The following is a 24,432-nucleotide window of genomic DNA, read 5'->3' as shown; positions in this document are numbered from 1 at the left end:
TCAAGCTGCGTGCTAGCATTCAGCTTCCTATCGTTCACACAGAACCTCATGGTCCTGTCCTTTTTAGGCACCATCACAATAGGGGATGCCCAGGGGCTTCGGGATATGGTGATCATGCCCATTGCCAGCATGCTTTCCACCTCCTCCTGAATCTGCCTCAGTATCTCCCCCTTGGCCTTATAGGCTTTGCTAGGCGCTGGCGGGGCCCTGTCGTGAGGCTAGAATGCGATATTCTGTCCGTGAGCCCCGGCCTGATGGAGAATGTTCTCCAGTGATGCTTCAGCAGCGCCAGCAACTTCTTCCTTTGTGGGGGAGTCAAGCCCTCTCCCAACTCTATGCTCTTGAGAGGTATCTCTTCCTGGCTCTCCGCCACCATATCCACCAAAGGGACTGACATGGCTGCCTCCTCCGCACAACAGATAATGTTCACGTTGACCTCCCTCTCTAGGTACGTCTTCATCCTGTTAACGTGCACCGTCTGTACCCTGCCCCGGCCACGGGCCTTCCTCACATCGTAGGCCACTTCATTCACCCTTCCCAACACCTCATAGGGCCCGTTCCAAATGTCCTGCATTTTATTCTCTCACTGGATTTAGCACCAAGTCACCTATTTCAAACGCTCTCTCCACTGCATCCCTGTCATACCAGGCCTTCAGAGCCCACTGGCTGTCACTCAGGTTCGCCTGAACTAACTCCATCATCTCCTTCAGCCTGTCCTTGAACTGAGTCACATACTCAGTCACTGGCTGCCCTGCCACTTCGATATTGCCTCCCAGGCATCACGAATCAAGTCCAGAGGCCCTCTGACCTGCCTCCCATAGAGCAGTTCGAAGGGAGCAAACCCCGTGAGTCCTGGGACACACTCCTGTAAGCATACAACAGATATGGCAGCAGCACATTCCAGTCGTTCTGGCGCCTGTCCACATGCATCTTTAGCATGGATTTCAAAGTTCCATTGAACCTCTCTACCAGCCCATTTGTCTGTGGGTGGTAGGGAGCAGCCTTCAGGTGCTTCACCCCCCACAATTCCCACCACTGCATGAAAACCACAGACATGAAGATCGACCCACGGTCAGACTGAATTCCCTTGGGGAAACTCACCCTGCTGAAAACAGTGAACAAGGCCATTGCCACCGTCTCTGCCTCCACATTGGACAGAGCCCCTGCTTCAGAGTATCTGGTAGCAAAATCTACCACTGCCAGGATGTACTTTTTCCCCATTCTTGGAGGGCCTCGGGAGTGGTCCCACAATATCCACTGACACCCTGGTAAAGGCCTCCCCAGTGATAGGTAGAGGCTGCAGGGGCGCCTTGCTAGGCCCTATGTATCCTTTAAGCTTCTGACACAACTCGCAGCTTCAGCAATATTCCCTCACTGACCTGAACATGCGAGGGCAATAGAAGTTCTGCGCTAGCCTGTCACAAGTTTTGCCTATGCCCAGTTGCCCTGCAAACGGACCGTCATGCGCCAACTTCAGCAATTCCTCACGCTACATTCCAGGCACCACCAGCTGCCTGCGAGTCGCTGCCTGGGAACCCTTCTTCCCCTGTGGGGGTTCCCTGTACAATAGCCCATCTTGCATGAGAAACTTGCCTCTCTCCTCACTAGCAGGGGCCTGACTCCGTGCATCATGCCTGGCTCTCTCCAGGGACACATCACTCTGCTGTGCCTTAACGAACTCCCGCCGAGCATCACTCGGATCCAGAACTACATCCGACCTCTCGAACAATTCCTCTCCACCCCCAGCCTGAGACACACTCTGGGCCTGTTCGCCTTCCCCCCTGCTGCTACCCACTGGGGTGTCTGCCTCACACCCATATTCCTTCCGTGATCTGGTTACCACATTAATCTGGCTAAGCACATCCACTATGTTATTTCCCACCAAGACATCAGCTGGAATCACCTCCCAAACAGCCACCCACGTCTGCCCCCTAAAGCTCCCCACTCGAGATGGATTTTAGCCACTGGCAGGCTCACTGAGTACTCAAACAATGCCATTATCGTCACACATTCCCTGGTTTCACCAGGTGCCCCTTAACTATCGTAATATCAGAGCCAGTGTCTCGCCAACCCCTACATTTGACTCCACTGACCTTTGCCTCTCCCATAAACTTTTCGCTGCCCTTCCGTGCCTTAGTCCTGACATACCGGGTGAGCTCACTGCCCTCCCGCACACCACTATAGGTTACTGCCGCGTTTCTCAAACTGTGGGTCCCGACTCGCCAGGGGGTCGTGAGCAACTTAGAAAGGGGTCATGGTATAACAAAGTTTGAGAACCCCTGGGTTATTGGGTTAACATTAGCCACTGCAGTGCTCAGACCTGGACTCAGGTTGGCATCAGAGGCCTCGCTGGGGTCTGCATGATCTGCTTGTGTGCACACAGTGACAGAGTTGATGCTTATCGAATGGCTAGGAGCTGCTGGCCTCGGGCTGCTCTTTAGGTCTGGACACTTAGGCCTTACATGGCCAGATCTGCCACAGTGGTAGCATTTGGCCTGCTTATCCTTGGGGTGAGCACTCCTGTTCTCGGGGCTTCTCTGAGCTCTCTTGTTAGATTCGGGGCTGGGTTTGCTTCTGAACCCCTCCCTCCATCTAAACTATGGGGAATGGTGCTGAGTCTTCCTAACGGGTCTGTGCCCTTCCCACACCCTGTTTTGGGTTTGAGCATCTGCAAACTCTGCAGCCCGTAGGACCAACTCCAGCTCCTGATCACACACAGCTGCCCTGACTTGGTCAGGCACACTATTCAGAAACTGCTCCAGGGTAATCAAATCCAGCAGTTTCTCATAATTCCCACTTTTGCCCCCACAACCCACTTTTTAACAAAGCCCATCAGCTTGTGAGCACATTCCACACAAGTACAATCACTAGACATTTTAAAGCTTTTAAATTTAACCCGGTGGGATTCGGGGGTAACCTTGAACCGTTTCGGTGCCTAATCTTTAAACCATCCATAATCTAAAACTTCTTCCTCCCCCAGTTCGTTAAATACCTCCCTGGCCTTGCCAGTCTGGTCATCAGGACAGGCATGCCCTGGTCATCTGGGATCCGGCTGACATTGCAAATACGTTCAAAGGTGGCCAAAAACTCCTCAATATCCTCATTATCTTTGTAGATGGGACAGATCCTTTCCCAACTCCTGCTGGCCAGTGGGGATGGGCTCTCAGGTCGCTGTATCGTTTGTTGCGCCTCTAGTTTCTGGAGTTGGAGTCACTTGGAACTCTCCTCCACCGCCAGCTCTTCCATTTGCCATGCGTGAGCCACTCTCTCTTTCTCCGCATCCACCTCCTTCTCCTTTCGACGCAGGTCAGCAAGGGCCCTCTCATGTTCCAGCTCCATTCTCTTCAGTGCCTGCTGCTTTCTAATTTCATCTTCATCTGCTGCATCCGTGGCATTGGGTGGGCATTGCACCCTTGCTGGTCATTTCTTATTAGCAAAGATCTCAGTTTTGGCTTAGAAGCTTTCTCTCTACACAGGGCCGGACGGAGGCATGGGCGAGCCAGGCAGGTGCCCAGGGTGCCAACCGATGGGGGGCGCCTGATGGCAGCTATAAGGGGCGTGTGGCATCCCATACAGCTGCCATCAGGAGCCGCGCACCCGGCTCCCACAGCACCGGCACGCCCGCATCCCCGTGGCGCTGGCAAGCAGCGCTCTCCCCCCTTGGCTGCGGGGCCCTACACGGGCCAGCGCGCGTGCGAGCAGCGTTGGCCGGGCCAGGCTGGGCAGCACATGCGCCGAGCACCCCGGAGGTGGGCCCGGGCAGCGCGCCAGCGAACGTGGCCAGCATACACATGCGCTGTGCGCCCTGGAGGGCAGGCCCGTGCACCATGGGGGGACGGGCCTGCACATGCACCCTGAGCCCTGGGGCAGCACCGCGCGCCTGGGCCCAGGGCGCCAAAGGGGCTTGGGCCGGCCCTGTCTCTACATTCAACGCCTCTCTCCGCACACAAATCTTCTTGAGCCTTTCGTTCCAGATTCCCGTAATTGCTGACTACGCCGCTGTGACAGACCGGACTGGGTCTAGGCACAGCTGAGAGCGTCCGCTCAGGGCGAAATTGCTCAACCTCAGGGCTCCTTACAGCCCCAGACTGGAGACCTTCCCTAATGGGCCACAAACCAGTCACACCGAGCACTCCACACCATTGTAGTTTTGGCCCTTCAGATTGAAACGGCAATTTTCCTTTGGCAAAGCAAGTGTTGCCCTTTCCCCTTGTCCTGTGGACTCAAAACCTGGCTTAGCAGAGACAAAAGGCTGGCTGGGTGTGTCTCCCTTGTTCATAATGGCCATGGAATTCTCTATCTCCCCCCAATCCGTGGGGTAACAAAAATAGGCAGTAGACTCCCACACCTCTTCTCCTTTCACCTCCAACCTCTGCTTCCACATGAAATCAGATGTTAAGTTCCCTGATTGATTGCAAGTGTCCACAGTGTCTAGAGATAGGAGTTTAACTGCCATCTCCTGCATACTAGAGAGAGTAACCACACAGCTGTTCTGCTCTGCATACTTAGCTACATAGTCTTTCCCTTGAATCTGAGACACACACTTTCCACTTTCATCATCAACCTGGAAACAGTCCTGTCCCAAACACACTGACTTCCCAGAAAGTTGGTCACATACAGTCACTTGGTTATCAGACTGCTCCAATTCTCTGGATTTTTCTGCCTCATCTGAAACAATCCTCAGACCCTCTGAGACCTCTCCACAACCATCCACATTGGATCTCTCTCAATTCAAGTCAGTGTTAACAGATACATTCTGCCCATCAGAAACAAAAGACAGGACTATGTAGCACTTTAAAGACTAACAAGATGGTTTATTAGATGATGAGCTTTCATGGGCCAGACCCACTTCCTCAGATCAATATGTGGAAGAAAATCGGCACAACCATATATACCAAAGTGAGACAATCAAAAAAATGAACGCGTGTGAAACTGACAAATCAAATTTTAGAACAGAGTGGGGCTGATGGGGGAAGGTTAGTGTCTGTGAGGTAATGACATAGGGGTGATAATAGGGGAAGTTTCTGTGAGGTAATGACATGGGGTGGTAATAGGGGAAGTTTCTGTGAGGTAATGACATTAGAGGTGATAATTGGGGAAGCTATCTTTGGAATGGGTGAGATAATTAGAGTCTGATCATTAGAATCAGGCACTGAAATAAGTCTCACACACATCAAGCTGCTGCCTTTTACAGGCAGAGCGTTCCCTTGAATGCCTTCTCCAATCATAATAAACCATCTTGTTAGTCTTTAAAGTGCTACATAGTCCTGTTTTTTGTTTCTTCTCCAATCAAGGCCCTGTCACCTCTCTCAGTCCCTGCCAACTGCAAGGACTCTCTTCCCCATGAACTTCCTTAAACAACAGTTCACCTTTCCCTAGCCCTGCAGCAGCATCTCTCTGCTGAGCCACAACCAACTCTTCCTGCAATTCCTTTACTCCCTAAGTCATCTCTGGCCCATCAGGTGGATTCCTAGACAATCCCCTTTTAGGCACACAGACAGACTCAAGAGATATAAGATCAGAGACATTTCCCTTCTCTTTGCAGCTTCCAGGATGGCTGCAAGCTTCCACATAGTCATTAGGCACCATAGTTAACTTGTCCTCATTCTCTCTTTGTGCCCTGGCTAAGGGGTCACCCTGATCCCACAGAGTCGCTTCACCATCTCCCAGCAACACACCAGCATCAAGCAAAACATCAGTGCCACAACTGTCTGATCTCTGGGATCCTGGCAAAACACTGCCTGGATCTACCCAAGTCACAGCATCCTTCTCCCCAGCATCCATGAACCTAGGGACATCCCTTTTCTGGGCTTTAGCTGTATCCAGACCCAACTCTGGGACAACAGCACTGCTCTCAGCCATTACAGGCTGCGGGGCACCTTCCTCAGACAAAAGACTGGGAGGAAACCTTTCCCCCACAGGCATGCTGCTGCCACACACAGACAGACAACTAGAGACAGTCTCTCCTATGTCCCAGCACCCCTGGCTATTCTCAGGCACACAGCTAGGGACTGAGACAGCTTCTTTCACTGCCACACTGCCACTCCCAGCAGCCAAACTGCCAGCTTGCACACACTGTGGCTGCTCACACTGTGCTTCTTCACGCAACTCACTTCCAGCTTGTGCAAGTGCAGTTTCACAAGCCTCCCCAGCCAACAACCCATCACTCCCCAGAACTTTATCTTGTTCCACAGTGAGGAATCTACCCTGGCCATCCCTTGCAACCTGCTCCAGAGAAGTGTTGCCCTGATCCCTGGGGTCCCCCTGCCCTGCTTCTGATCCCAGCCTCATCTCTGTGGCATCAGACAGGCACCTAGAACCCTCACTCACAAGCACACTGCTCCCCTGCACCGACACACAGCTATCTCCCTCAGGCAAACATTTAAAGACACTTTCCCCCTGGTTACAGTAGGACCCACTAGCCACAGACAACTGCTCAGAATCACATGCACCCCCTTGATAAAACTCCCTGTTAGCTATAGGTAACACAGAAGAGTTGCATTCACAGATGCTTTGAGGCTGGGTTACAACATCAGCTGGGTTAAACACATCTGCCATGTCATAGTCACACCACATACCCACATGGCTAAACAGTGAACTCCCAGGAGGGTACAGTGTCTTTTGTTCTTCTATTCTCTTAAGCTGAAATTCAAATCTGGCAGCATTCTCCTTGGCTAGTCTGACTCTTCTGTCCGACTCTGCCATTCTCTCTGCATGTTCTGCCTTTCTCTTTGCAAGTTCTCGTTCCAGCTTCTGCCTTTTCTCAGCCGCTTCTTGGTCTAGCTTCCGTCTTCTCTGTTCTGCTAGCAGACGAAATTCCTCTAATTCTCACTTATATTTGTTTTATTCCCCTCACTGGATCCTGCACTCTCATTTCTTCTGGGCTGTGTCTACACTGGCATGAATTTCCGGAAATGCTTCAAACGGAATACTATTCCGTTTTCAGTTTTTCCGGAAAAGGAGCGTCTACATTGGCAGGATGCTTTTCCGGAAAAGCCTTTTTTCCGGAAAAGCGTCTGTGGCCAATGTAGACGCGCTTTTCCGGAAAAGAGCCCCGATCGCCATTTTCGCGATCGGGGCTTTTTTCCGGAAAAGACTACTGGGCTATCTACACTGGCCCTTTTCCGGAACAGTGTTCCAGAATAAGGACTTATGCCCGAGCGGGAGCAGAATAGTTTTTCCGGAATAGCGGTTGATTTGTACAGTAGAACATCGTTGCTTTTCCAGAAATTCAAGGGCCAGCGTAGACAGCTCGCAGCTTATTCCGGAAAAGCGGCTGATTTTCCGGAATAAGTGGCCCAGTGTAGACACAGCCCTGCAGTATTTCTGGCCACTAACAAAGATCTCAGCTCTGGCTTAGAAGCTTCCTCACTAAAAGCAATACCTCTTTCCAAGCTTCCAGAAACAAAATACAGGACTATGTAGCACTTTACAGACTAACAAGATGGTTTATTAGATGATGAGCTTTCGTGGGCCAGACCCACTTCCTCAGATCAAATAGTGGAAGAAAATTGTCACAATCATATATACCAAAGGAATCAATTAAAAAAATGAACACATATGAAAAGGACAAATCAAATTTCAGAACAGAAGGGGGATGGGGGGGAAGGTAAATGTCTGTGAGCCAATGATATTAGAGGTGATAATTGGGGAAGCTATCTTTGTAATGGGTAAGAATTAGATTCTTTATTCAGACCTAGGTGTAAAGTGTTGAATTTAAGTATGAATAATAGTTCAGAGGATTCTCTTTCGAGTGCAGTCTTAAAAGGCTTTTGAAGCGGGATACAGGTAATTAAGTTGTTGAGACAGTGTCCTTTCTGGTTGAAATGGCAAGAAACTGTTTTTTCTTTGTGATCCTGTCTAATATGACACCATACGATCCATCATCTATAGCCAAGCCCTTCGATACAACCGCATCTGCTCTAATCCCACTGACAGAGACCAGAAACTTCAGGATCTCTACCAAGCATTTATAAACCTCAACTACCCACTCGGAGAAATAAAAAAGCAAATTGAAAGAGCCAGATGAATACCTAGAAATCATCTACTTCAAGACAGACCCAAGAAAACCAACAAAAGAACACCACTTGTCATCACCTACAGCCCCCAACTTAAACCTGTCCACCACATTATCAATAAATTACAGCCTATACTGGAACAGGATACTAAACTCCAAGAGGCTCTGGGAGACAGACCGATAGTCTCCTATAGACAACCATCTAACCTCAAGATGATTCTTACCAACAACCACAGGACATACCACACTAATACCAACCCCGTTGCCAGCTTTGTCCACATATTCACTCTGCTGATACCATTATTGGGCCTAACCAAGTGAGTTATAAGATCAAGAATACATATTCCTGCGCATCCAGAAATATAATTTATGCTATCGTGCCGAAAGTGACCGTCTGCTTTGTACATTGGACAGACGTCTCAGACACTTTGCCAAAGGATCAATGCCCACAAAAGAGATATTAGACAGGATCACAAAGAAAAAACAGTTTCTTGCCATTTCAACCAGAAAGGACACTGTCTCAACAACTTAATTACCTGCATCCTGCTTCAAAAGCCTTTTAAGACTGCACTCGAAAGAGAATCCTCTGAACTGTTATTCATGCTTAAATTTGACACTTTACACCTAGGTCTGAATAAAGAATCTAATTATCTTACCCATTACAAAGATAGCTTCCCCAATTATCACCTCTAATATCATTAGCTCACAGACATTTACCTCCCCCCCATCCCCCTTCTGTTCTGAAATGTGATTTGTCCTTTTCATATGTGTTCATTTTTTTAAATTGTATCCTTTGGTATATATGGTTGTGACAATTTTCTTCCACTATTTGATCTGAGGAAGTGGGTCTGGCCCATGAAATCTCATCACCTAATAAACCATCTTGTTAGTCTTTAAAGTGCTGCATAGTCCTGTATTTTGTTTAAGCAACACCAGACTAACACGGCTACATTTCTATCAAGGCTTCCAGAGCCTTTCTGTCCAGACTCTCATACAGTTGCTGACTCATTGCAGCGGCTCTTCAACCAACCAAACTCTCAACACACAGAAATCAAATTTAGAACAGTGTGAGGTCCTGATGCAAAGCTCAGTTGACCAAGATCTGTGGATCCTGCCGACTACGCCACTGTGACGGACCGGGCCAGGTCTGGGAACACCTGGGGGCGTCCATTCAGGGTGAATTGCTCAAACTTGGGGCTCCTTACAGCCCCAGACTGGAGACCTTTCCAGATAGGCCAGAAACCAGTCACACCGAGAACTCCAGCTGCCTATCTGACCGGCCTCATGAGCAAAACCCCTCCAACAACCCAGCTCCCACTGTGCCACAATCAGCCCCAGGCCTAACACACAGGTGAGGGGTTATAGAATACAATCTTACCTACCCCGAACAGGTTCTTCCGGTCCCAAGAAACGAGCCACAGTTCCCAGTCTATTTACACTCTGGATCACGCTGGGCCAATCCTTTAGAATCTAAAACCTAAAGGTTTATTCATAAAAGAAAGAAAAGCCTGAGAGTAAGGTTGTTAAGGAGAATACATTACATGCATCGAATCCCCCAGTTCTTGATACAGGCTCTTAGCAGAGATGTTATAAACTGCTATCTTAAAAGTCTCTGGTGTACATCCTATGTCAGGATGGTTCCACAGTTCTTTCCGGCTCCCTATTCCTCACAAGGCTGCATCTGGAATCAGTAGCTGAACTGAAGACAAAATGGAAATTGCCTCATGGCATTTTATATCCATCCCTGGTCTCTTCCAAGCTGGAACAGGTCATGTGGCCCAGTGACCTATCCTTGTGTCCCAAGTCAGCAATCATTATTCTGGCTGGTCTGCAGGTTCCAGATTTCCAGAGGCATTCCCCAGGTGTGTGTTGGCACCTAGAGATCCATTGTCCCTGTAGCCTTGCTCATTAGCATAGACACTGAACAAACATTCCTGGCCCATTGTTCTGCCTCAGAGAGAGAATTTTCCATCATCAACACAGAGGACGTGTTTATAACGCCACGTACAGATATTATACATCTACAGAATCAGTAGAACAGATGCTTTCATTTAACATCTCAAATGACCCCCTTGTTCAGACCTTTGGGGCAAACACCCCCCATGGGTGCAACAGTGATCTTTAGAATCCAATAACGTGGCCGCACCCCCGCTCCCACTTTCCCTTGGCCTCTTCCGCACCCCACCTGCCCACTCTGCACCCCTCAAGTGCAGAGCCAGCTACCTTCCACACTTCTGCACCCCTGGCACTAGGCACTAGCTATGCACAAGGCTACCCTGTAAATGGCTAGCGTTCAGAGAGGATAACAGCTCATCTACTGCTGCAGCTAGGGGAGCGCTCCTTTAGCTCCTGCACTGTCCCCCTGTGTTGCTGCAGCAGCAGGAGGGGAGCTTTCAGCTCCCCAGGGCCAGAGGGAAATAGGGTTAAGATATAGGGTGAAACGGCCCGATCTTGCTCTCCCTTCCCCTGCTGACTGGCAGAGGAACAGAATCTCACCAAGGGATGAGTCATCAGTGGCAGGATGTGACAACTCAGAGGCAATGGGGGGGTGTCTCAGATCGACTGGAGCTACAATCAGTTTTCAAACAGTGCCCTAGAGCAGTGTTTCTCAACCAGTGGTATGCGTACCCTTAGGGCAGGGTTTCCCAACCGATGGGTCTGGACCCAAATATGGGTCGCCATTACATTTCAAAAGGGTCGCCAGATGTCTCCCGAGGTGGCTCTTAAGGAGCCATTCACACATTTTTTGAATTGCCCTAGGTCACCAGGTCTTCCTGAATTGTCAAAATGGGTCCCCATCTGGAAAAGATTGGGAACCGCTGCCTTAAGGATATTTCAGTGAAGTCTGGGCGGTACGTCAACACAACTGAAATTTGGAGAAAACTGAATTTTTGTTTTAAGTTTTACAGCGCTTTATTATTTTCGTACTTTTTACACCCCAAAATTTCATCACCCACCCGGCTACAATTAAGTTGTTTAAACAAATGTGGTGCAACGGTAGAAAAAAAATGTTGTGTGTCTGAAAACTGTAGGTACTGGAGGTACTTACAATTTTTTTAAAGGGGTACTTTATAAAAAAAAGGTTGAGAAACCGTGCCTTAGAGCTTCTGAGCGCCAGGCCTCTTGCTTTGTGCTGGGAGCTCTGCTCGGATGCGTGGTTAGAGCCTTTCACCCTCTCCAGGGCCCTGGGTTCCCCACACTGTGTTTGCAATGACACTGGGCAGCTTTCCCAGCCACAGTAGGGGTCGTTTACCCGCCGGCACGGGGAGTCCAGAGGGGAGGAACAGAGGGACAAATGTTCAGAAATCCTCTGTCCTGGCCAGCACCAGGGCTCTGTGAACCATGCCCCTGCTGTGAGAACCCGCCAAGTTTCCTTTCTCTCGCTCTTTGTCCCTCAGCCTCAGGTGAGAGAGGGCAGCTAAGTTCACATGTTCAGCCTGCTGGGAGCCCTTGCGGATAGGTGGCAGTTCAGTCACTGGGGTTTCCATTGCTCTGGGATGGGCCCAGTCAGAACCAAAGGACCCAAAGCCAGTTGAGCTGGCCCCGGCCTGCTCAGCACCCCCCCCCTTCTTGGCCCACACACCTGCAAACACAACCAAGATGCTGGGAGTCACTAACGCCTGCCCTAGGCCCCAATCTCCTCCCGCTAATCCTGAGCCTCTGCCCTGGAGATGGGGTGATGTGGCCCCGCTTCCCGTTGCCATGGTCACGTGTCCCCATAGGAACTGGAGGAGTCACCTGGCGACCCACAGTGGTTGGAGACCATCGAGAAGGACATCCATCGCCAGTTCCCCTTCCACGAGATGTTCCTATCGCCTGAGGGGCACGGGTAAGAGAGCAGGGCGGCCAAGAGCTGCAGGAGCAGAGGGGAAGCCCTGCGAGGGCGGACGCCTGAGATGTCCCTGCAGCTGGAGGGGGTGCTGAGTCCTGCCCCCCCCAACTCAGTACAAATCCTGGCTGGGCAGCAGTGGCCGAGTGGGCCTGTGCGCCTGCACTGGCCACTGGGTGGCGCTATCTCCCCACTGAGACCCGCTTCCTGTGGCTCTAATTGGAGAGCAAGGAATGTCCGAGGGGGAGTGGGGACTGGACTGGGATCGGCGGCCTTGAGTGGCACCGCTCAGACATGTGAGCCAGAGTCCCCACCACACACACAGAGACACTGGGGCAACCTGCAGCTGAACGGCGCCCCCTAGGGAGTGCCCTGCTGGGCAGCAGTTCCCCCCCATGCCCTGGAGAGAGGGGGAGAGCGTGGCCCATCTGTCTATCAATCCCCACCCGCACTCCTCTGCCTCCCTCCCTCTGTCCACGCACCCCACAGCCTCCCCTCTGTATCTGGTTCTATGTCGCCGTCTGGCCTCGGAACACTTGGGGTGCGGGGAGGGCATGACATGGGTGGGCTAAACGGGCCCACTGGTCAAGTCGGGGGGCAGGAGGGAGCTCGGCACTGGCCACCCCATATCCCAGCCCAGCTCTAACACCCGGCCCCATCTGTGCAGGCAGCGAGGGCTCCTGCAGCTCCTGAAGGCCTACACCGTGTACCGGCCCCACGAGGGCTACTGCCAGGCCCAGGGCCCCGTGGCCGCAGTGCTGCTCATGCACATGCCTGCTGAGGTGAGTTGTGCCCCACGGCTACTGGGAACCCCGCATGGGGCACCACCCTCCACTGCACTGCTCTGGCACCCCTCCCCACTGCCCAGCCCCCCACACCAGGCTCCCTCCTCACTGCCCTTCCCTCCACCCCAGATACGGTTGCCAGGTGTCCGGTATTCACCCGGACAGTCTGGTGTTTTCGCCTCCTGTCCGGTAAAAAAAATTCAGAGAATACCGGACACCTAAAATGTCCAGTATTTTCTGAATTTTTCCCCCGCCAGGAGGTGAAAATGCCGGGCACTTGGCAACCCTACAAACACTCAGCACCCGGCCTCCCCCAACACCCGCAGCCCCCATGCTTACCTGGTTCTGCAAGGCTGCCGGCACAAAATGGCTGATGACCAAGGGGAAGCAATGCTTCCCTCCATCTTAGTGCTCAACCGCTCCCCTGTTCCTATCCCTGCACTCACTCTTAAAGGGGACATGCTGTTTTAATGCTGGGTTTTTTTTCTTAATAGCTTAATAAGTCTTGGAGTCCCCCCTTTTTTTTTGGCTCAACAACTTTGGTCTCCGCCCCTCCCCCCCCTTTTTTTCCCCTTCAAAATAATTTTTTCCCGGTGGTTTTTTTTTGGGGGGGGGGGGGGGGGAGGTAGTCAGTATTTTTGTTTCAACCATCTGGCAACCCTAACCCCAGACACTCCTCCCCACTGCTCTGCCCCCCATACCATGCACCCCTCCTCACTGCCCTGTCCCCCATACCAGGCACCCTCCTTATTGCCCTTCCCTCCAGCCCAGATACCCCTCCCCACTGCCGTGTCCCCCACACCAGGTACCCCTCCCCACTGCTCTGCCCCCTACACTAGATAGCCCTCCTCACTGCCCTGCCGCCCACACCAGGCACCCTTCTCACTGCCCTGCCCCTGTTGTCTTATCCCACCCTATTCTGATGCCCAGTGCTGCCTTGTGGGGCACCCATCCACTGCCCTGCCCCTGTCCCTATTCTCCTGAACCCACAGCAGGCACCTGCCCTCACAGCCCTGCCCCACCCAGCCATGCAACCTCCCCCACTCTTCTGCCCTGTGAGGCAACCACATCCACTCATGGGCTCTGGCCCCCACTGGCCATCCCCTCACAGGCTGCTCTCCCTCCCGCCCATGGGTCACCAGTCCTCATTAGCCACCACCCTCTGGCCTCTTTCCTGTGCACAAAACACTCCTCCCTTGCATAAACGCTGTGCCCCTCCCCTGTCTGGCCTCCGCACCTTTTCTCTGTTCACTGCCCCACCACCTGTGCTCTGGGGATCCCGATGTGCCCCCCCGGCTAACGTCTCCCCCTCCTTTGCAGCAAGCCTTCTGGTGCCTGGTGCAGATCAGTGAGCGCTACCTGCCCGGCTACTACAGCCCTGAGATGGTGAGAGACCCCCCTGCGCCCCTCCCCCAGGGTGGGAATTCCACAATCATGGTCTGCCAAATTCACAGTCCGTTTTGGTCAATTTTGTGGTCATAGGGTTTTTAAAATCATAAATGTCATGATGTCGGCTATCTCGATCTGAAATGCCACGGGGCTGTAATTGTAAGAGTCCCGACCCAAAAATGGAGTTGTGGGGTGGGGTCACAAAGGTAATTACAGCGAGGGGTGGGACAGGACTGCTACTCTTACTTCTCCACTGCTGATCAGCGGTGGATTTAGGGCAGGGCGAGCGGGGCGGCTGCCCCGGGCCCCGTGCTTCCCGAGGCCCCGCGCATGCGCCGTGTCAAAGGCGGGGCCCCGCAAAATTTCACTGCCCGGGGCCCCGCGGTGCTGCCCTGGGTCCCGTGGCACTCTCATCCGCCCCTGCTGATGATGACGGCAGCGCTGCCTTCAGAGCTGGCCAGTTGGCAAGCAACAGCTGCTGGCCAGGAGCCCAGCTGTGAAGGCAGAGCCACCGCCAGCAGCAACACAGAAGTAAGGATGATCTGGTGGGGTGTTGCCTTCCTTCTTCACTGCCGCTGGCAGGACTCTGCCTTCCGAATTGGGTGCCCAGCCAATAGTTCTCACTCTCTGGCCACCAAGCTCTGAGAGCAGCGCAGAATGAGAGGGTGGCAATACTACAACCTCTCTGCAAATCCCTTTTGGGCAGGACCCCCTGCTTGAGAAGCACTGGTCTCCTCCAAGAAATCTGTATAGTAAAAGGTAAAAGCACACGAAAGACCAGATTTCACAGCGGGAGGCCAGATTTCATGGTCTGTGGTGCATTTTTTCATGGCCATGACTTTGGTAGGACCCGACTTATGAGATGTACCACGAAGTGAGCAAGGGGTGGGAGGAATTTGCACTGCCCAGCCCTGTCCTCTCCAACAGGAGGTGCTGGGACACCAGGGAAGGGGAGGAGCCTGAACTGCCTAACCCCTCTCTCCCCAGCAGGGGGCCTTGGGACACCAGGGAAGGGGAGGAGCCTGAACTGCCTAACCCCCCCCCCTCCCCAGCAGGGGGCCTTGGGACACCAGGGAAGGGGAGGAGCCTGAACTGCCTAACCCCACCCTCCCCAGCAGGAGGCCTTGGGACACCAGGGAAGGGGAGGAGCCTGAACTGCCTAACCCCACCCTCCCCAGCAGGGGGCCCTGGGACACCAGGGCAGGGGAGGAACCTGCATTGCCCAGCCCCACCCTCCACAGCCAGAAAGAGCTGTGGGGCTAGAGCGGGTGTGCTTGGCAGCGGGGTGTGGGTGCAGCAGGCAGATCTGACAGGCTCTTGGTTGCCCCCACAGGAGGCGGTGCTGCTGGATGGCGAGGTCTTTGTGGCGCTGCTGCGGCGTGTCTGCCCCAAGGCCTACAAGCACTTGCAGAAGCACGGGGTGGGGCCACTGCTCTATGTCACTGAGTGGTTCCTGTGCCTCTACAGCCGCACCCTGCCCTTCCCCACCGTGCTGCGCATCTGGGACGCCTTCCTCAGCGAGGGTACGTGAGGCCCTGGCTCAGCCCAGAGTTCCACCCACTGCCAGCCACCCAGCCGGAGCTGTGTTGGGGGCATGAGCTCACGGGTCCTGAACAATGTGTGGCTCCCCCAGGGCTGAGACAACCTGGATGCCCTGGTCGTGTTTTCTTGGTTGTTTCACAGCTTCCCACAAGCCTGCTGGCTGTTTCATGGCTCCACCTTCCCCAGCTTTGAAGGCTGCTTCATTCCTTCCTTCAGAGGTCCCCTGACTGTTTCTTGGCTTCCCCACCGCTCCCCTGGCTGTTTCATGACTCCCGCATGCACCTTGATTGGCTGTTTCATGGCTCCCCTCCCAACTTCCCTTGATATTTCATGCAGGGACTCCCTTGGGGGGTGCAGGGCCCGTCTACCCTCCCTTCCCCAGGCTCTGCACCCACCATGTCTCATCCTGCCCCTACTCTGTTCTTGGCTCCCCCTCCTAGGGGCTTTTGATTGTTTCAAGGCTCTACCCAGTGCACCTGGCTGTTTCATATCTCCCCACACAGGCTCCCCCCCTCCCCCGGCTGTATCACATTTCCCCTCCACCCACACACAGCTCCCTGGACGATTTCATTGTTCCCCCTCGTAGGTCCCCCTGGCTATTTTAGGGCCCCACCGCAGTTTCCTGGCTGTTTCAGGGCTCTGCCCCAGTCTCCTGGCTGTTTCAGGGCTGTGCCAACACCTCCTGCTGCTGGCTTGGGGCCTAATGGCTGCTGTCTCCCTGCAGGTGTGAAGGTGCTGTTCCGGGTGGGGCTGGTACTGGTACGCTTAGCGCTAGGCTCCTCGGAGAAGCTGCGAGACTGCACAGGTGTGGTGGAGACGCTGGAGAAGCTGCGCAGCATCCCGGTCCGCCTGCTGCAGGAGGACACGCTTATGGCTGAGGTGAGGTGGGGGGCACAGACCTGGGCTTCTGCTACAGAGATAGGAACACTCACCAGCTTCCAGCAAGCCCTCCGCCTGGCCAGTCCTCCCCTGCTCCAAGCCGAATGTTAGGAGTCATTAAGAAAGAGACAGAGAAAAGGACACAGAATATATTATTGCCTCTGTATAGATCCATGGCATGCCCACAGCTTGAATACTGCATGCAGATGTGGTCGCTTCATCTCAAAAAAGTTATCTTGGCATTGGAAAAAGTTCAGAAAAGGGCAACAAAAACGATTAGGGGTTTGGAACAAGTGCCATCTGAGGAGAGATTAATGAGACTGGGACTTTTCAACTTGGAAAAGAGACGACTTATAGGGGGAATGTGATAGAGGTCTATAAAATCACGAATGGTGTGGAGAAAGTGAATAAAGAAGAGTTATTTACTCTTTCCCATAACACAAGAACTAGGGGTCACCCAATGAAATTAACAGGCAGCAGGTCTAAAACAAACAAAAGGAAGTATTTCTTCACACACCGCACAGTCAGCCTGTGGAACTCCTGGCCAGAGGACATTGTGAAGGCCAAGACTATAACAGGATGCAAAAAAGAGCTAGATAAATTCATGGAGGATAGGTCCCTGAGTGGGTGTCCCCGGACTCTGTTTGCCAGAAGCTGGGAATGGGTGACAGGTTGGATCAGTTGGTGATTGTTCTGGTCATTCATCAGGCCCTGTCGGAAGATGGGACACTGGGCTAAATGGACCTTTGGTCTGACCCAGTGTGGCCGTGCTTATGTTCTGCTCCCTCCCCACATCAGCCTTCCCGACTCTGACCTTGCCCTGTCCTGCCCCTACTCTAGTTCAGCTCCCGGAGGGGCTCACGCCTCTCTTGCTGCACGCTGCCCCCTACTAGACAGGGCGGGGCTGGCCAACTGCAGGCTCCTTCCTCACGAGGTCACAGCACCCTCTGTGGTTTCTCTTCCCTGCACACACCTGGCGGAGGGCCCTCACCCCCACACACATGGTCCTCCCCCAAGATGCAGACTCAGTGACATCCCTCCTCCCACCGCCATCTCCTACAGGTTAACGACGTGGCTGTCTCAGACCGCGACGTGGCGCGCGAATGCCGGGTCCAGCTGGCCAAGCTGCGCAAGGTCCGGCCTGACTTCAGGTACAGCCCGGAGCAGCGCCTGCCCAACGCCAAGGCCATCTTCGACGCCCAGCAACTGGAGGACGCGCAGCAATCTCGGAAGGAAAAGCACGCAGCACCCACCTTTCTCATCCCCGAGATTGTGGTGGACCCGCCCCCGCAGGTCCCTAAGGAGCAGCGGCGGCTGGAGAGGGAGCGGCTAAAGGAGCAGCGGCGACAGGAGCAGGAGCGGCGGAAGCAGGAGCAGGAGCGGCGGAAGCAGGAGGAGGCAGCTGAGAAGCAGGCGCGGAAGAAGAAGCTCCCAGTCAAGAAGAAGCTGGACACACGTGGCAAGACTTTCCACGTGGCCCAGCGCCCCACGCTCACCCGGGAGCAAGGGGGCAGGGAAGGGGAGGAGCCTGGCCCTGCCAAGAGAAACTCTGCCCCCTACCTGGAGACCTATTTCTGAATGGCAGGGGCGGAGCCTGCCCCACCGAGAGAGACTCCGCCCCTAGCTGTAATCCTGTTGTGAATGGCAGGGGCGGAGCCTGCCCCACCGAGAGAGACTCCGCCCCTAGCTGTAATCCTGTTGTGAATGGCAGGGGTGGAGCCTGCCCCACCGAGAGAGACTCCGCCCTGGCTGCTGAACAGACAGAATGGAGACAGTGTGGGGTGTTGCGCTAAAGGACGGGACTCTTAGCAATGATCACCAAGGTCTGATTCTTCCCCCAGTCCTTCCCTCCCCCGTCTGTATTCACACTGGGGCCCAGTGCATGGAGAACCTGCCCATGGCGACCTGGTCCCTGGTTCCAGCGGCATGGACAGTCTGTCCCCTGCGTGGCCCTGGTTCACCCACATACACAGCCTGCACTTTGGCTCTGGGCCTGCCCCTCCATCGGAGACCTGACAAAGCAATCAGTGCCCACGGGCACACAGCTCATGGCTGGAGAGTCAGGCCCAGGGGTACCATGGCAGCGACCCGGGACTACTGAAGCCTGCGATGGGAGTGAGAGCATGCGGGGGGGGAGGCAGACAAACTTAAAGGGAAATGAAACAGATGTAACATCCTTCTGGGATCCCCTCTCCCAGCCCCCCAAGCTGTGGCCAGGCTGGCGGGGCGGACTGAAGAGCCTCTGCTTGGCAGCCTCTCTGTGTGCCGATGGTATTAAAGGTTTGTCCTGCGGCAAAAGGTGTTGAAACGGAAGCCAGAAAGAAATAGCCCCACAGGCAGGGCGACTCACTGGCAAGCCACAAAAATGTCTGTGGGGAAGGACATACACTGCAGGGCAGGCATCAGGGATCAAAGGGAAGCCCCCTCCACACACCCCCGGGATCCCACAGGCAGCACTGAAGGTGGTGGTCAGATGGGGGTTGGGTAAAGGACCTTCTCCCGGAGATGGGGTGACCTCCCCTGGGGTCATTGTGAGGTAGCAGCCCCAGGCTGTGTGGTGATCCAGTCCCCGCAGGACTGGTAATTTTTCCACAAAGCACAGCCAGTAACCAGCTTAGCCCCCTGGTCCGATTACACTGCCATATATAGACAGGCAGCCACACACCTGCAGTTCTCCCCCCTCCCCCCGCCACCGTGCTAATCTGGGCCTGCGAGCCAGCCCTCCCCACCTGAGCTCCCAGATGGCATTAACTCGCCGCCAGCCCTGCCAGGTGCAGGAGGCTGGCGGCGCGGGGAGCAGCTGGCCCTGCACTAGGGCAGAGAGAGCGCCTGAGCGAATCCTGCTGAGATCCCATTGGCCAGCCTTCCCCCGCCAAACACCTAGCATGTACCCTGCCACCTCCTTCTCCACTGATAAGACTGGACCTTGCCCTCTGTAGTCGGTTTGCCTGCCCGGAGGGGTTCCTCCTCCTCCCGGTCAGTGGGCGGCCACTCCGCCCCACTGCACCGCCCCTTTAAAGCCAGCCCAGTTCACAGGGAGCGGTCCCACCCTTAGTTCAGGGTGTGACCGCAAGAAACCACCCCCCTCAGTTTCTAAGGGGTGGCCAGGCTCTGGGTGCAGGGCATGGCAGCAAACCAACACAGTCAGTTTATAAACGGTGGCCAGGCCCTCAGTTCGGGGTGTGGCAGCAAACACACAATCAGGGAGCTCCTTGTTCAGGAGCGGTGCAGGCGGATCACCTGTGGCGGTGGCGAGGGGGAAAACTGTCACCCAACAGGTGGGTGGCAGGGGGGGGCGCAGGCCCACCCACTCCACTGCGCCCCGGACTCGCCCCTCAGTGGGGCAAGCTACCAACCTTGTCCTTTTGCCAGCTAGGACTGCTCTGCTGCAGCAGCGGGCGAGGACCGAGCCTCCCACAAGCGTTCGTGGGTGTGCTCCCACCCCCCTCCCTTGGACTCGGCCCCCCTCCCTCAGTAGTGTTTGGTTGGGGGGGCCCTTTCACCCCTTTTTTCTCACCCTGTCCCCACTGCAGAAGCCTTGCCTACTCCGCCTCATTAGCCAGTTCTGTCTCCCCCTCCATCCCTCCCTCAGTTTGTTGACCAGCCCCGCCCAGCCGCAGTTTATTTTCACCTGCCCCGCCTGCCTTTAGCTTACAATAGTTTGTGCCCTACTTCCCAGCCCTAGCTTTGCCCTGCCCCGCCTTGCTTAGCCAGTGCCTGACCCCAGCCTCCCAGTAGTCCTCTGGCCACACCCAGAACTCCAGTCCCCGCCCCGAGCGCTTGTACCTCTTCCTTCCCCCTCTCCTTTTTAGTTAGCCCCCTTGCACATTGCACCCCGCCCCCCACTGACTCCAGAGCTCCCCCAGTATCCCAGTGCAGCTGGAGGAGCCGTACCCCGCCCTGCGCCCGTTATCATGTCCCTTGTCCCATCCTGCCAGCGCCCTCCTCCTCTGTCTCCAGCCTTGCAGGGAGGAGTGGTTGCTGGCCCCTCGGTTCCCCGTTTCCATCCTGCCCTTCCTAGTGCCCTCCCTCCCTGCAATTCGTTAACGGGAAGGAGTGATTGCTTTCCCCTTTCCCCCCTCTCTTCCCAATCGCGTTCCCCCTTCTCTCGCGTGCCCCCCCCCCCCCGCAGTAGCGGCCTCCTCCTCCGCCACAGCGGAACCACTGGAGGACCTGGGTGTACGGGTGGTTCTCACTTCCGTCCCGCCCTTCCTCCCCAATGCTGCCCTGCTGCCTTCCCTCTCCACAGTTGGGGAAGCCGATTTCTGTTATCAGCCCTCTCCCGCTGAGCTGCAAGGACCCTGCCCTCCGCCACGTCCTGCCCTTCCGCCGGCACGTGCAGCTCCAGATGCTGCCGGCGGTGCGTGGCGGGGTGGCGCTCGAGGGGTCCTTCCAAGTTCCCTACCAGGGGCCCTTTACCAGGTCCACTATTCTACAGGAGAGGCCCGGTGCTTCCCCCTGGTAATCCGGCCTCTGCAGCTGCCCCTCCTCCAACCGATGGCTCTGCTCGGGAGCCGGAGGCACCCCCTCTGGCACGCCCGAGCGAGCAGACGGGCCCCGCCTCCACTCCATCTGTCTCTGCGGGGCCCGAGGAGGAGAGGGTGGCGCGGTCGCTGCCGGGCGAGGGAGAAGGCTCCCTCCAGGTGGAGGTTCCCTATCCTCCTCTCTCCCTCCCATGCCTCAACGTCCCCCCCGAAAACTAACTGCCCCTCCGGCCTTGCCCCTGCTGACCAGCCTTCCACCTCCACCTCGGGGGGCTGGACGCTCGTCTGGGGGAAGCGCAGAACCCGCCGTTCGCGGGCTCACTCTCCCCCCTCTGATGAGGAGGCTGGGAAGGCCCCCGTCCGTCCCCGGCGAGCACTAGCAGGAGGCGCCGGCCGAGGAAGCAGTGGCGGCGAAGGGGGACGAAGCCGACCCGCCTGTGGAGCCCATCCATGAGGAGGCCTCGGGTGGAGCTCTCTCGGCCCTGATACCAGCTGAGCCCCCCGCCGTTACCGCCGAGGCAATTGTTGCCTCGGCGACCGGCGGGGAAGGCTCCAAGAAGATGGACCTCAGCTCCATCTTTGAGGAGATCGAGGCCCTGGGTCTGACCCCGCTCACTCGGGGAGGACGACCCTTTGCCAGCGGGGCTCAGTCTGGGCGGCGACTCCATGGCGCCGCCCCCTCCTCTCCCTGACCCTCCCCCTACTGATAACCCTACGTCCCAGGTGGCCGACCCCGTCCTTACTCTCGGGGCGCCCCTTGTGTTACCAATTGGCCCTGCCGACTCGGGCGCCGGAGATGAAGCTGCCGAGCTCTCCGGGGTGACGGCTGGTGCCGAGCGGCCGGGTATCGAGCATCTGTACACGCTCATGCTCCACACTCAGCATTTCCCCACCCTCGTGTCCCGCCCCGATACCAAGTGGTGGGACTACTTAAGATCCGCTGAGGGTGGGGAACCCCGTTGGGCCAGCGTATATTCCACCTTAATCCTGCGGCCCATCGGGGACATCAGTTAGCGGCTCCTTCACGGAGCCGTGGAGCACGGGCGTGTACCTGGCGCGGTTCACCCCCATCCCGGACACCTGCCCTTTCTGCGGCGTGAGGGAAAACCTGGCGTGCGCCTACCTCGAATGCGCCAGGTTGCAGCCCCTATTCCGGCTCCTCCAGATCCTCTTACTGAGGTTCTGGCTGCACTTTTCCCCTCACCTTTTCATTTATGCGCACCCTATCCATGGCCCCACAAAGTCGCAGGACCTCCTCGTCAACCTCCTCCTGGCCTTGGCTAAAACCACCATCTACAACACCGGGGAGAGGATACTAGACGAAGGGGTTCCCTGCGACTGTGCAGCCTATTTCGCTCCTCCCTAATATCACGAATCCGGGCAGAGTTCCTCTGGGCAGCGTCCGCTGGCTCCCTTGACAGCTTCGAGGAGCAGTGGGCGCTGTCCGGGGTTCTCTGCTCGGTGTCCCCATCCGGTTCCCTTGTTTTGACCCTGTGACCCGCACCCCCGAGCGTGTTTTTCATTATTTGTCCCAAATACTTAGTTGAACCCCAGGTCCAGTCGTCCCTCCTTCAAGGCTGGGGGAGGGGCTTCGCCTGCCCACTTCCTGGGTTTCAAATAGGCCCCACTACACCCTCCAAGCTGTGTTGATCTATGGTGGAGACACTGGTCTGTGGAGCTGCATTGCTGCATGTAGGCATGGCACCCGCCATCCAGGAACCCATGGGATGCAGGGAACGGGCCTATCGGTCGCCACACCAGCCCTAGGGAGAGATCAGGACCCTAGGCAACGGAGCAGAGAGAGCTTTGGATGCATCTGCCTCTGTCTCTGAGCTGCCCACGGAGTTGTGGTGTCCGAGCTAGGCAGGGTGGCTGTTATAGCAGCCAAGGGGGAGCCCACAGCAGGGTCTTGCTGGGTGAGTGGGTGACTCAGGTTGGGAAACTGAGGCAGACAGCGGAAGCCATGTACCTGGGATCCTAGGCCCACTCTGGGCTCATCCCTGTGGCCAGGGCTGCCCCCAGCCCTGGGATCAGCTCTGCTTTATAGAACAGGCTCCTGAGTCCTGATTCCCTTGGGTAGCTGCTCTCAGGCTGAAGGTTCATTCCCCCTCCCTTGGGGGTCACCCTAGAGAATTCACTGCCTCCTATAGAAACCCATAGGCTGGACCCAGAAGCCTCCAGAAAGAGATTCATTCTGCAGGCTGGTGTCCTTGATCTCACCCCCTGTGCTGGTCTCATCCCCTGGGGAATTCCATAGACACCAAGGAGAGCTGAGTGAAGTCTTCCCCTGGGCATGCCAAGCCAGAGATCTCTGATAAATCCAGCTTTATTAGGGAAAAGTAGGGAGTCCCATTAAAAGTAAACTCCCTAATGGGTAGCCTCACAGCCGTAGCCGCAGTTGAGACCCAGTTGAGCACAGACCCATGTGGAGAGACCTGCCCTAGCTGAGATCAGGGCCCTGTTGTGCCAAGTGCTGCACAGACCCAGGGAGAGGCAGGCCAGGCACCGCACAAACACACAGTGAGAGCCAGCCCCTGACTGAGCTGAGATAAGGGCCCTGTTGTGCCAGACACTGCCCAGGTACACAGCAAGAGACAGGCCCTGGCATAGCTAAGATCAGAGTCTGTTGGGGCTGGGTGTTAACGCAGACACACAGCGAGAGACAGGCCCTGTCCCAGCTGAGATCAGGGCCCTGTGGGGCCAGGCACTGCCCAGGCACACAGCAAGCCTTGGTCTACACTAAAGATTAAGTCAGCCCAGCTGAGTTAACTGGGGCGCGCCCCCCCAAATGGCACAGTTGCGAGGACGGAACTCCTGGCCGAGCCGGCGAAATGTGGCTCTTGGGGTCCTCTGGCTGCCTGAGCTCCTGCCGCTTGGGGAGATGGGTGGACGACGCCCACAGGACCCACTCTCCTGGCAGCGCCAGTCAGGTCTGCGCCGCCCACTGCAGGGCTGGAAGGGCAGCCAAGCCCTGACCTTGCTCTCTGCCTTTGATTGACTGGGAGTGCTGGAGAAGCAGCCGCCAGTGTCGGGTTCCAGCTATAAATCCTGAGGAGTGGGTGGGCGTGAGCTGGGCTGTCGGGCTCTAGGCTGTCCCTCTTTCCTCTCGGCGGGGGGCTGGAGGGAGGTGGGGCCAGCCCAACACCCGCCCGAGTGGGCCCTGTTTCTGGGACCCCAGTGTCATTCCCAAACCTGCTCTGACCTCGCGAAGGGGGCCCCTCATGAAGTAGCTGCTTCATTTTCGCCCGACTCGGCGGAAAGGGCAAGTGCCCCAGCCCTGTATCAGCAGCCATGGAGTCTCTCTCCATCCCAGCTCCAGAACCAAGGGCCCCCCAGGGGTGGAGGGAAAAGAAAATATTGGGGTGGGGGAGCAGGTCCATGTTTGCTGCCCTCGCAATATCCCACAGGGGTGAGAGCCAGACCCACCCTCCAGCTACCGCAGGGCCCAGTGGAGACAGAGGGCCTGGGGAAGATGCAGGAATAGCATGTGTGCCAGCCACCAAGATG

General features: G+C 55.7%; 1 protein-coding gene and 1 long non-coding RNA gene across 3 annotated transcripts in view; one reads left to right on the top strand and one right to left on the bottom strand.

Moving 5' to 3' along the window:
• The window catches only part of TBC1D10C (TBC1 domain family member 10C), a 36,652-nt gene extending 14,206 nt beyond the window's left edge, over positions 1-22,446 (top strand). The window contains exons 6-11 of one of the 2 annotated variants that reach the window (XM_075928527.1): positions 11,740-11,846; positions 12,514-12,628; positions 13,952-14,017; positions 15,354-15,543; positions 16,287-16,441; positions 17,504-22,446. In XM_075928527.1, the coding sequence (XP_075784642.1) occupies positions 11,740-11,846; positions 12,514-12,628; positions 13,952-14,017; positions 15,354-15,543; positions 16,287-16,441; positions 17,504-18,019 (1,149 nt within the window). In that variant the 3' untranslated portion in view covers positions 18,020-22,446. The remainder of the gene's footprint in view (positions 1-11,739; positions 11,847-12,513; positions 12,629-13,951; positions 14,018-15,353; positions 15,544-16,286; positions 16,442-17,503) is intronic. The other variant, XM_075928526.1, reaches the window with a different exon arrangement.
• The window catches only part of LOC142829270 (uncharacterized), a 50,927-nt gene that overhangs the window by 2,018 nt on the left and 24,477 nt on the right, over positions 1-24,432 (bottom strand). The window contains exon 3 of the long non-coding RNA XR_012903710.1: positions 9,400-9,494. This is a non-coding gene — a long non-coding RNA (uncharacterized LOC142829270). The remainder of the gene's footprint in view (positions 1-9,399; positions 9,495-24,432) is intronic.

This window comes from Pelodiscus sinensis, chromosome 4, assembly GCF_049634645.1.
Source record: "Pelodiscus sinensis isolate JC-2024 chromosome 4, ASM4963464v1, whole genome shotgun sequence".
In the NCBI taxonomy this organism is placed as follows: Eukaryota; Metazoa; Chordata; order Testudines; family Trionychidae; genus Pelodiscus; species Pelodiscus sinensis.
The sequence above is the reverse complement of the archived record's forward strand: the minus strand, read 5'-3'. Positions and strand labels throughout refer to the sequence as shown.